The sequence below is a fragment of the Zosterops lateralis genome (assembly GCF_965231275.1).
Source record: "Zosterops lateralis genome assembly, chromosome: 17".
Taxonomy (NCBI): Eukaryota; Metazoa; Chordata; class Aves; order Passeriformes; family Zosteropidae; genus Zosterops; species Zosterops lateralis.
The window spans coordinates 11,540,493-11,552,567 of record NC_139777.1 but is presented as its reverse complement, the minus strand read 5'-3'; the positions used below and the strand labels follow the sequence as shown (position 1 = coordinate 11,552,567).

The 12,075-nt window shown below is 45.8% G+C and overlaps 1 protein-coding gene across 1 annotated transcript in view; it reads left to right on the top strand.

The window, feature by feature from the left end:
* Positions 1 to 1,244: 1,244 nt before the first annotated feature.
* The window catches only part of BCR (BCR activator of RhoGEF and GTPase), a 98,092-nt gene continuing 87,261 nt past the window's right edge, over positions 1,245 to 12,075 (top strand). The window contains exon 1 of the mRNA XM_083873842.1: positions 1,245 to 2,867. Within this exon, the coding sequence (XP_083729968.1) occupies positions 1,358 to 2,867 (1,510 nt within the window). The 5' untranslated portion in view covers positions 1,245 to 1,357. The remainder of the gene's footprint in view (positions 2,868 to 12,075) is intronic.

Here is a 12,075-nt window from a genome sequence, read left to right as displayed (position 1 = left end):
GTCACCCTTCACCCAGAGGTGAAGTGTGGGACTGAGTTACTGGGGCTAAAGAATACACAGGACAAAAGTGAGACTAATGCCCAAACAAAGCAGCCTTTATTGTCAATATCAGAGTTATTTTGGTGTCCTGCTTGCCCATCACAGAAATCCAGCTTGTCATTTATTGGCAAGGAAGGCAGGATTGAGGGAATGACAAGCCAGGTACTAACCAGCACTTACACGAGTGGGGGAGAAGTGACGTATGAAGGTGAGCTGCATCAGTGCCTGGAGCGGGGAGCCTTGCTGTGAGCACAGGAGAGAGCACAGAGACATGCTGCTGGTTATACATAATATATGAGGGCATGGCTGTATGGACGGGAATGGATACCTCCCTGTGCACATAGCCCTGCGTGCATGGCACGGTCTTAACCAGTCTTAGTACGGTCACGTCTGTACGGTGCGATGATGCCCAGGCCTGTGGCCGCAAGGGCGAGCGGGCGGGGAGCGCTCACGCCTTTGCCTTTGTCTCACGGCCGGCCGTGAGGAAGGCGCTGGGCCGCCCCCACCCCCGCGGATCCCCCGGCCCGGCCGGCCCGGCTGCCCCTTTAAGAGGCCCCAGCGCCGTGTCAGTGCCTGCGCCGGGTCCTTCCCTCCCCTCCCCTTCCGCAGCGCCGCCGGAGCCGGGCCGCGATGGGCCGCCGCGGGCAGCGGGGGCTGCGCCGCCGGGGGGGCTCCCGCGGGGCCGCGGCGCGCTCGGGCACGGCCGGGTAGCGGCGGAATCGGCCGGGACGCGCCGCCGCATCGCCGCCCCGCGCCGGGACCGTGCGCGCCCCGAGCGCGGCACAATAGCCGGGAGGAGGAGACAGGGAAAGGGGCAGGGGGAGAGGAGGAGAGAGAAAGAGAAAGCACAACACGGGGGCTGGCGAGGGAGCGCGGAGCGGAGGGCTCCGGAGCGTGGCCGCGCCGAGGACCGTGCCCAGGACGGCGGCGACAGGAGGTGGGTGGGGGGCGATATTTACCTTCCCTCCCCCGCCCCGAGCCCGCTCCTTTGTGTCCACGCGCTTTGAACTGCCGGGGGATCGCCGGGGTGGGAGCATTGTTGTTCGGCAGCAGACGATCAGTCATGCCGGGGGGAGAGTAGCGAGTGTACGCGGGGCTGGGGCCGGCAGGAGCAGAAGCAGACGGGGAGGAGAGAGGATTGCGAGAGAGGATCGCTGCCTGCCTCCCCAGCGCCTTGCATGGACCGCGAAAGAGACGCGCTGAGTTGACCCTGCCCGAGCTGTTTCTGCTTCTACATGTGAGATCCGGTTGGTTTTTTCTTTCCACCTCTTTCTCTCCAGCCTCCTTCTCGTATTCTCCACTTACTCCCGTATGCAAAATGGTGGACCCTGTGGGGTTTGTAGAGGCTTGGAAAGCACAATTTGCAGACTCTGAGCCTCCTAAAATGGAGCTGAAATCTGTGGGAGACATTGAACAGGAACTGGAGATGTGCAAAGCATCTATCCGGAGACTGGAGATGGAGGTTAACAAGGAGAGGTTCCGCATGATTTACCTGCAGACTCTTCTGGCAAAGGAGAAAAAAAGCTATGATAGACAGAGATGGGGTTTTAAACGTGTTTCTCAGTTGCCTGAAGGGGGTGCAGAGCAGCAGATCCAGGACCAGCATCATCACCAGTCTGCTGACCAGGACGAATATGAAAAAAGCAAGTCACATCACGGGGAGGAAAAGTTCAAACCCAGGATACCCTCTATGCGGAAGCTGTCTACCCAGAGTGACGGGTCAGACCTGTCACCTTTGGACAGCCCCCACCATGGAGAAGGAGAGCAGGACAGGTGTAAGTACTATGGTGAAGAGAAACTGAAGAGAGTTGTAGAAGACATGGAGAATCGCTGTGATACAGATGGCTCTCCTTCAAAACACAGATCGGCTTCCACTCGCAGACTGGTGGGATCTGCTGAGAAGGAGGGATCATTTGAACCTAAGGAGAGAGGGAACAGCACCAGTGTGGCAGCCCTGAGGTCCAATTTTGAGAGAATGAAAAAGGGTAATTCGCATTCTTCTGGAGATAACAAGGATGTTGTTGAAAAGCCCTTTTATGTGAACATGGAGTATCATCACGAGAAGGGTCTAGTAAAGGTCAATGATAAAGACGTTTCTGATAAAATAAGCTCCCTTGGTAGCCAAGCCATGCAAATGGAACGCAAAAAGTCTTTGCACTCCCTCCCTTCTAACATGGTACCCAGCTTCAGCGAGTTCCAGAGGCCTGCCTACAGGGGAAGGTCCTCAGAGAGCAGCTTTGGCTATGATGGTGAATATGAGGATGCTGAACTGAACCCCAAGTTTCTTAAAGATAATCTGATTAATGCCAATGGCAGCAACCGCTCCCCTTGGCAGCCCATGGACTTTCAGCCGTATCAGAGTATCTACGTTGGTGGAATGATGGGGGAAGGAGAAGGAAAAGGACCTATCCTGCGAAATCAGGGCCCAGCTGACCAGGAAAAACATCTCACGTGGCCCAGGAGATCTTATTCCCCCAGGAGTTTTGAAGATATTGGAGGAGGATATACTCCTGATTGTAGCTCTAATGAGAACCTTACCTCCAGTGAGGAGGACTTCTCCTCAGGACAGTCCAGCCATGTCTCCCCCAGCCCCACCACTTACCGCATGTATCGGGATAAAAGCCGCTCCCCCTCGCAGAACTCTCAGCAGTCCTTTGACAGCAGCAGCCCACCAACCCCCCAGTCCCAAAAACGGCACCGGCAGCAGCAGGTCATCGTGTCTGAGGCCACCATCGTGGGTGTACGGAAAACAGGACAGATCTGGCCCAGTGATGGAGATTTGCCCTCTGGGAGATGTCACCAGGACAGCTGTTTCCACGGGGATACAGGTGTGTATTTGTGACTTTGTTTAGTCTTTTAAATGTGTAGAGCAGGGAATGGCATTGTGGAAATGAATGGCAGACCCTGGGTGAGTCAGTCTGAGGAGGCAACTGTTTCATGTGAGGATTCTGTGTTTAATTTGTAGTTTTGCTGTTTTAGAAAGATCCTACGGAAGTGTATGTCAGACTGCATTTTAGGAATTCAGTCTGGATTCCCAGAAGGGTTGATTCAGACTTCTCTTGAGAGGATCAATGGAGTCCCATGTTAATAATTTCTTAAAGTTTCAGTCTGAACACTGAGGTAAAAAGAGGCCAGAACTTCACCAGGTATTCACCATCTGTGGTGAATTCACCACCAGTTTATTCCCTCCCTCATTTGTGCACTGTGGAGTAGTTAAACTCTACCTCAGAGGTGGTAGTGTGCCAACAAGCCACAGCCTGAGGGTTTTGCCAGAGCTTTACCGATAATGATGCTGCTCCCGCAGTCTTGTTTTTTCCTGTCTGTATTAATTGCAGTGCTAGTTTCTCGTTCTGTCTCGTGTCAGCCTTCAATTAGAGCTGATTGGAGGTGATGATTGTGCAGCTCTGTTCTTGGAGCTTTCTGCTATCTCTGAGTGAAGGGAGAACTTGGAATATCAGAAAGCCCTAAGGGAAAAAATGTTAACTAAATTTCAGCAGAATAAAACTTTTCATTTGGGGAAGAATGGGCAATGTTTGAACCCGTTCTTATGTAAGTCATTCAGGCATGCAGGTGTGTCTGTGGAATCACAGTGAGTTTATAGGTGGAAGAGGTATACCAGGAATTATATTAATTCAGATGGGGTTTTTTGAATGTATGTGGATGTCTGAATCTATTTAGCCAAGCAAGACATGTAATGTAAATCATGTGCTGACACCATAGTCTCCTATGCAGTAAATGAAAATCAAATCCAGGAATGAAGAAAATAGAAATGTTTGTTTTGACAGATTTCTTTAATTACAAATCTGTGAGTTCTCTCATGGGCTTTCTTTGTCTCTTTGAATCTCTCAGTTTAATAAGGGATTAACATGTTATTTGTCAATGGGACCAAATTCCTGTAGTAGTGGGTGATTTCAGAGCCCTGTCAGTGATGTCACTTTCTCAGGTTGTGAGAGTTTGCTCTGTTACTTCTCAGAAGAGTAACTTTGCTCAAAGGAGATGCCTAGTTTTACCTTTCCTGCTAATTGTTTTTGTCAGCCGTACTTTTGGGAGCAACAATGGAGAGAGAATTCTTAAGTGCCCTGGTGCCATCCTCTTACCCGTTGTATTATTGGAAGGCTGGACAGTTGTGGTGGATATTCAGTGTACATGGAAGCTCTGCATCTCTTCACAGTGACTTCTCCCTTATCAGATTGGATGTACATCCCTGTTTTCTCTCTGGGACTGCTGCATTCTTCCTCGGTTTTAGGGGAGAGGCAGAGTCTTGTGCTCATTTGAACTGAGCTCAACCATCTGTCTCTGCTCTTGTTTACTGATGCTCTTTAGATGACTGGGAAGCCTCCTGGCAATTTCAGTTTTTGCAGAAGGAAACAAAGGGGGTAAAAATAACAAAGTCTAATAAAGCTTAAAGATAAATTCAGCTTTCAAAAAGGCAGTAGATAATTTTTATTTTAAATAATTTATCTGGGATGCAGTGATAAAAGAAAAGGCAGCCGAGAAGTCAGAACACTTACAATTCCTAGATGTGCTGGAAAGCTTTGTGTTGTGTTCCTAAGGATGACCACACATTGCAGGCAAGGACAGAATGTAACTGATCCACCTTCTGCTTTCTTCAGCTCAGGGGGTGACATGGCAAGCTTAGCAGGAACTTTCACCAGATGGCTAATCAGTACTGTCTTGCACATTAGCTGGTGGCAACTTTTTACTTAACCAAAAAGGCTTATGCCTTCGGGAGGACTGTGTTTCTGATTAATTCCTACTGAGCATCATTTTATAGGAATTTTCTTTCCTCCTCGATTGGGATGAATTTTGATGTGAAACCAGTTAGCAGAACCTCCTTTTCATAAAACAAACAAAAGGCCTGGGAGAGCACTGTGTGATTATCTGGCTGGCTCCCATCCCCAGCTACCCCGCTCTGATGCGGGCTGTTCTCCATGGCCAGTGGTACCAAAGCCATTCACACATCCTGACAGATTTTCCAGCACCTGTGGTTCAGTCACTGCTTCTGCCAGGCTTCCCTAAAGTTTTGCTTGAACAGAGTGCAAGTTTGAATCACGGTAGGTTCTGGCCAGCTTTAATGTTAATTAGCATCAAGTGGGGTTTATTCAACAATATTTGACTTCCCTGTGTATTTTCAGATTGTTGTGTGTTTTCTGGCTTTGCCTTTGATCACTCTTCCCATAGTAATCCTGAGTGTGCTGTGGACAGGTGCAATGGGAAATTTCCATCTGGATCTGTCCCAGTGCTTGAGCTTGGCCAGCAGACATGTGCTGTTCTGTCCAAATTATTTCATGAGTTCACAGTTAAGTGATGTTTTCCTGATTTTGTATTACAAAAAAGGATGTAACTCTCAAGTGGATGGGATCTGAGCCAAAATTTGGATCTGGGTTTTTGGAGGTAGATGAACAAAAACCTTAAAGCAGACCAAAGTGTAGTAGGTTTTCAGTTTTTTCCAAGGAGCAGCATGAGAGCTCCAGGGTTGAGATTTGGTAATAGCTGTACTTTCTATTAAATGTACTTAATGGAGCCTGGGCAAAGATATTGATATTAGGATTAATTATGTATCACTAATTTCCTGTAGTGGGAATAGAAAAAAATTCACATCTTAACTTTGCATTAAGTTTGCATATCTTTACTATGATTGTGAAAAGAGAACAAGATTTTTAAAATTCTGCCTTCTGTTAAATGTTAGTTGCAGAAGTAGACATGAGAAAAGTCATTGTGCATTTCTGCTTATGGTCAAGGGGAATGTTGCACAGTACTGTTATGGAATGATGAGATCTTGCAGTGGCCTCAGCTGGGACAGTTTTTAACTAAAGGCAGTTTGTTAATGAAGGGCACACTGGAGCTGTCACTCAGCTTTGGAGCTCGCTGCATTAAATCAGTGCTCTCACTCTGTGTGAAATGGTTTTATCTGTCTACATAATAACATGGAAACTAGCTGGAGTCCACAGAAATAATATTTACCTGCACAGTTGCTTCCCTCAAGGTGCCCCAGGAGTAACTTCTGTTCACGTGAGACTCAGTGGTGCTCTGGGGGAGTCGTGCCAGGCTCCTTCTCTAGGCAGCCACCAACCACCACAGTGCTCAACCTGAGGTCACTTTGGGCATATGTGTCATTTAATTCCATTGGAGGAAAGTTCTACTTATTTTAGCCTCTGCTAAGTGTGGGAGTTCTGAATGTCCCTTTCTGGAGAGCATGGAACGTTCTCTGTATTTTTAGTCAGTTTAATGCAGAGAGGAGAAAGAGCAGTGGAATTTATGCATGTGAACTGCAAACCTCACAATTCCTGTTATGTCTGCAGAAGGCCATTTTAAAACTCCTGCTTACCTAGAGCTGTAGGTTCTTCAGTTTTTCTGTGCCTTAAATCCCTGACCAGATAGGCAAGCATCTAAATTTCCTGCTTATAAAGCAAACCTCACACTACTTATTTGTAAAGCCCCAAAAAAGCATGTAGTGTGTCATCATGGAAGGACCTTGTTCTGTACCACTTTCTGCAAGGGTTTGCTTCCTGAGTTATTTGCATCTTCTGAGACCTTAGACAGGTTTCTTAACTCTGCACTTCTTCCGCCAGGTATTGTATTCAGCGAATTTTAGTTTGGAGATGTAGTTTAAATGTTCTTTGCGGGGTTTTGTGGACTCGTGAGGCAAAATGCCAGTCCTGTTGCTGTTGTTCAGAAGCACAACTTCCCTTTGGGCAGTGGAGGCAGACTTCAGTTCACTCTGTAGCGATTCTTCCTTCTGAGGAGCTGAAATGTAGGAACTTTTATAATGTGCAGATTGCTTGTTAATTTTAAAGCCTGCTGGCCACAGGTCCTTTATTCCATCTGTGACTTTCATCGGATCAATAATGCAGTTTAAATTTTTCTGACACTTGTTTAGTTCATTTTGCTATTACTTCTTCACCATATTTTAATTCTTTGCTGTGATGATCAGTGATTTCCTAGGAGCACTGATGGCAAGATGCTGTTTAAATGCAACCCCCCACCCTGCCTTGCTTTTCAGCAATTTAGTGGCTTTTGAGATTTTGGAGATTATCAGGATGCTTGCACTACCACTCCCCTCTTCTTAGTCTGGGCGGAGTGAAGAGCTCTCTCTCTTTCTCTTCCAGATTTCTCTTTCCCTCCAGCAGAGTTCAATGGAATCTATGGAGCTGCTTTATGTCCCCAGTGATTATAGTGGACTCTGAAGTGTTTGTTTTGTTCCTCCTTCCACTGAGAGCTGCTAATGTTTACCTCAGGCCTACCAGAAGTAATAGCATGTAGATGGATTTTATTTTTTCTTTTCTTAGGTTCACTCTAGATCAGATACTTCTGCAGTCACAAAGCACTTGCCTTTGAAATGGGAGTGTAAACCAATCCACATTGTAGTCTGGTACTGGGGAGCCCTGGAGACTGCTGGTGTCCCCTCATCTGCCTGTGTGAAGCTCATTTTCATGGTCCATGACAGGGAGAACAAAGCGGGATAGCCTTTCCTATGGAGTAAACAGCCAGAGGGCTGTGAATTCTGCAAGTTGTGGGTCAGAAAGCTGCTTACCCTCCCTGCACCCTTACCAGCAGTTTCAAAGGGATCTCTCTGGCAGTGGAGATGGGCTCACTTTGTGCAGCTGCCACTGTTGCAAGTGTCTTGTGCCTGTTGGAGGCAGCCAGTGGCCTGTGGCTGGGCAGGTGAAATGTATTACCAGTGCAAGCTTGAAGTTTGGGAGTGGTATAGGAACTCAGCTGGGACCAGGCAGCCCCAGAGGCACAGGATCCATGCTGCACCCATCCTGTGGTGAGCACAGATTGGGATGCTGTGCTGGATACAAAACTGTTGGACCAAGATGATTCCAGCTTGATGATTTCACAGAGCCAGGGGCTCGAGCTCTAAAGCTTTGCAGTGACTTTGGTAGTGATTTACTTGTGTGTGTAGGTGATGGACTTCAAAGCAGTGAATCACATTGGTGAATGAAGTGCTTTGGTCTCCTGTGTCTTCTCATCTCTAGCAAAGCAGTCGTTGGGTGTGATTTTAACCTTGAAGTCTTTTATTGTTTAGTGTAAATATACATGACCCTATGCACAGACTTCCAGAGTGCAACACTGGAACATTATACTCTTAATTCATATAGTTATGCTATCTCAAGCTAATGCTGAGAAAAAGAAAGCTAAGAGCTTGCTAATTTGTGGAACTAATTGCTCTACCATTTTTCCTAAGTGCTTCCATTTGTCTAATATCTCTGGTTTGGATATTTGGATAAAATGCTAAGGATCACGTTCAGTCACTCTTTGATTGACAGCTTGCTTTTCACTGTCACCAGAAAGTTTCACTGAGACCTGAGCAGAAGTAATAAAATGAGTTGACTGGAACGGCAAGGAGGCATCCTGAGTAACAGATTTGGGGTGAAAGAAAAATAAGGTTTAATTATAAAATTTGCTAAACCTTCAAGTGTGGGTTAGGAAATGCTTATTTTTGACTACTGGGCAGCACACTGGATCTGTATACTGACTCTTAGAAGAAATATTGTGGGTGAGTGGTGTGATTTGTAATCCAAATTTGGCTTTGCAGGCTACCTGAAAGAAGGGCCAACAAAGGAGGCCTAAGCCTATGAAGGTTTGGGCCCCAGTAACAGGCTGGAAACAATTCTTATTCCATTTCTAGCATGTTTAGCAATTTTCTCTCTAATGCCCTCCCTTGCTCCCCAACCTCTTGGGGGTAAACAGTTATCATGCAGAGGCAGGGGGGACTTGTATTTCAGCTTCAAGGAATTTTAGAGGTCAGTCCATAAAGGTTAATGAGGTGAGACTTGGCAAGCTGTTTGAGAATTGCTCCATTTCAATTACCATAGGGAAGCGTATTGCTGCTCATGAAAATCAGAGTGTTGATTGGAGGCACAGCTTATCTGGAGCTTGCTTTTCCCCAGAGAAACCAAGACCAGCAGTTTGGGGTTTTTCTTACCATCTCCTCTTTGATTTGTGCTGCTCAGTCAGATAAGCATGGAAAGAATAATAAGGGTCTGATCCTGTTCTTGCTCTGGTGAAATATCAATGACTTTAGTAATCTTTTGCTGGCATATGTAGGAAAAGAGGTGGTGTTCCTGTCCAGGCTGAATGGCAGATGGATGCAGGGGTAGGCTGCAAGTGACTAGAAAAATGCTGGCATGGATTAGGTTGGGTGAGCTGCGTGTGAATGAAGTACTTCCAAAACACCGATTTGAGTGTCTTGGGTTACAAAGCAGGTTTTGGCCAGCTCACTGATGACAAAGTGAATTGTTTTCCTGATCATATCTTTAAATTATAAGTGATGTGAAAGTAACCCTAAGCTGTAAGTAAATCTGTGACTGTTGGTCTGTCTTACTGCTGAGACAGTTTTACAAATCCATAACTTCTCTAAATTTTTTTCAAATTGTACTGTATGTGTTTTAAACAGTAAAAGTGTCCTGTGTATGACACCGTGGTGTATTTCTGTCACAAAATCTGGCTGCACTTTGCAAAGCTGTCTGTTACTAAAACAACAAAGCACATCCCTCTCTCCCTGCCTTCTTCCTAAGTGCCAAAATGGTATTTCTCAGACCCTCTCTTAACCAGGTTATGGCTCATGTAGTAATCAGATTATTGCAAATGTGATTGGGGTCTCTGCTTTAGAGAAAGCTCTGCCCAAATGTTGCAGCTGGAGTCAAATTAGTTGCTCATGGCTACACAGGTACTTGAGGCATATGTGTGTGAAAATCCATGAGGACTACCCTGTAGGAAGAGTGAATTGCTGAAGTTCAGTGTGTTTGTTTATACTACTGAAGTGTGCCTGTTGGCATTACAGACCTTTTGCATCGTTGTTACCTTCTTTTATTTTTTTATTTGCAGTTATTTCACCCATCTCTGTTATTGCTGGGTAGGGTGGGCTTTAAAAAAATATTTATTTTATCTTGTGAAGGATAAAGATTCTTTTCCAGAAGAGTAGATCCACCACAATCTTCTTTCTTTTAAAATTAATACATTTTTAAAACCCCTCAAAACCACCCCATCCTCTTCAGGAGCTTCTGCACACGTTTGGAAGTATCCAGAATCCCCAAATTACTTGCAGATTGGTCTGTAACAACAGCACAGTAGCAGCCATGGCAGGCTGCTGTAGATCAGCATGTGAATACTGTGTGCAGTATTATCTGAGATCTGAGCAAGCAGCCCTTGCAGAAGGAGTTACTTAATAGTGAGTAATTTGTGTGCTTGGACTGCAGCTCCTCTCCTTGAGGTGTGGGGAAGTGCACCCTGCAGCCTTGGCTCACTCTGTGTGTTTACTTCTTAAGAACTTCAGAATATTCTAGAGTCCACACTGAAATGCAGCTCCTTCTCTGGTGGGGTATTTACCAGCTATTCTGTTATCAGCAATTACGTACTCCCTTGGCTGGAGAGCTAAGGAAGGAGTGCCCATTTTGAACCCACAAGATGGGTGAGGCTGGAGCAGGCTGTTCTTAGGACAGTTTTAAGAAACCCAACACACAAAAAGCCACCAAAACCCAACAAATCCCTTTTGAAATGGGCCAGCAGCTTCCTGGAGTCATCTGTTCTGAAGGAAAAGACCTTGTTCCCTGGAGCATCAGGCTCCAAATGTATTTGAGCTGCTAAAAAGTGAATGTAATTGGTTGTCACTAGGGAGGTGTCACATCCAAACACAGCACTGATTTGCTGCAGTGCAGTTACCCTGCAGGGAATGACTGCCCAGCAAGACAACCCCTGGCTGGGCTCAGGGCTCCCCAAAGAGGTTACATTATGGTGCTTACAGTGAGCCAAGGCACAGAACACTTGTTTCTGTGACTGTTAGTCCAGCTGCTTCAGATCATAATTCACTGCCTCATCTTCAGTTCTGCTTCCTGCTAACCTAGAGCTGCTCTGGAAATTTTTTATAGTATTCTGAAGTGATATTACTACATGAAGTTTCAGAAAATAATATGCTCAGAACAGTAGATTACTATTGGAAGATTTGGATGTGTTTTACCCTGTGTTTGCCTGTCACTTCTGTCCCCTTTGTTTGAATCCTTTTAGGTAGAATAAGTATGGGAGTCCCTTCCCTGGGTAGGACATTTTTGCTTTACACTCTCCTGAGGTGGTCATTGCACACAGGGATGAAATCACTTGACATCACTCTGAGAAAACACAATAATGCCTCAACTGTCTTTGAGGAAATCGTGGTGTTTGGATGAATAAACTTGTCTTTGCCAGCAGTATCAATTACTTATTTGAATTTCTAAATTAGCCAGCAGGTAATGTCCAGTTGCAAAATTCTATTGCAGTTCTCCCACCTCAGCCTAATTGTGATGGATACCAAAGCCAGTGCTTAGCTGGGATTAAAAATGTCTTGTACAGGGGATGGGCATCCTACACTAAATCAGTGGCTGCAGTGAGGGGAGCACATCTTACAGTCCATTCCTTGTTTTACTTTTCTTGTTGTTCTTGATTAGAGAGCTGCCGAGTGAAATCTGAATTGCAAGTAGACAAAACAATCTGAGAAGCTGTCAGATGAAAATACTCTCTTTAGCCTAACATACACCACTTCTCCAGTCCTAGAATTGATCATCTGTGGCTCCTGATATGAGGTAAATGGATATCAGGAAGAGAATGTTTTAGTCAAATCCAGAGTATAGTCTGTAAGTCTTCCTAAGCTGGAACAAGTAACCTCAGCTCTTATAAGGAAGATCCTCAGGGGCTCTCAAGAGCTGCTTCTGGCTCTGATAGAAAGCTGGTGCACTTAATGTGAGCAATAAATTGGTCTTAACAGTCACCTGAATAATTGTTTGGGTGAGTCTTTTGTTCAGCCTTTTCTCCATTGGCATCTTTCCTGAGGAGCTTACTCAGGGGAATGAGGTATACTGAATAACTCATTTGAGTTCTCCATTGTCTGCTATTGCCCTCTTTCCCTTGAAACCTGTGACTGTAATGGGCCCAGAGGCAGATACTGCTCTAACAGAACTCATGATAAGCATGTGTCTGATCAGGTGAGGGAGCTGGTGTGTGACAAGGAGAATTGTGTTTAGTCCTTGAATTTATCCAGAAGAGCCAGTGTGTGCTCAG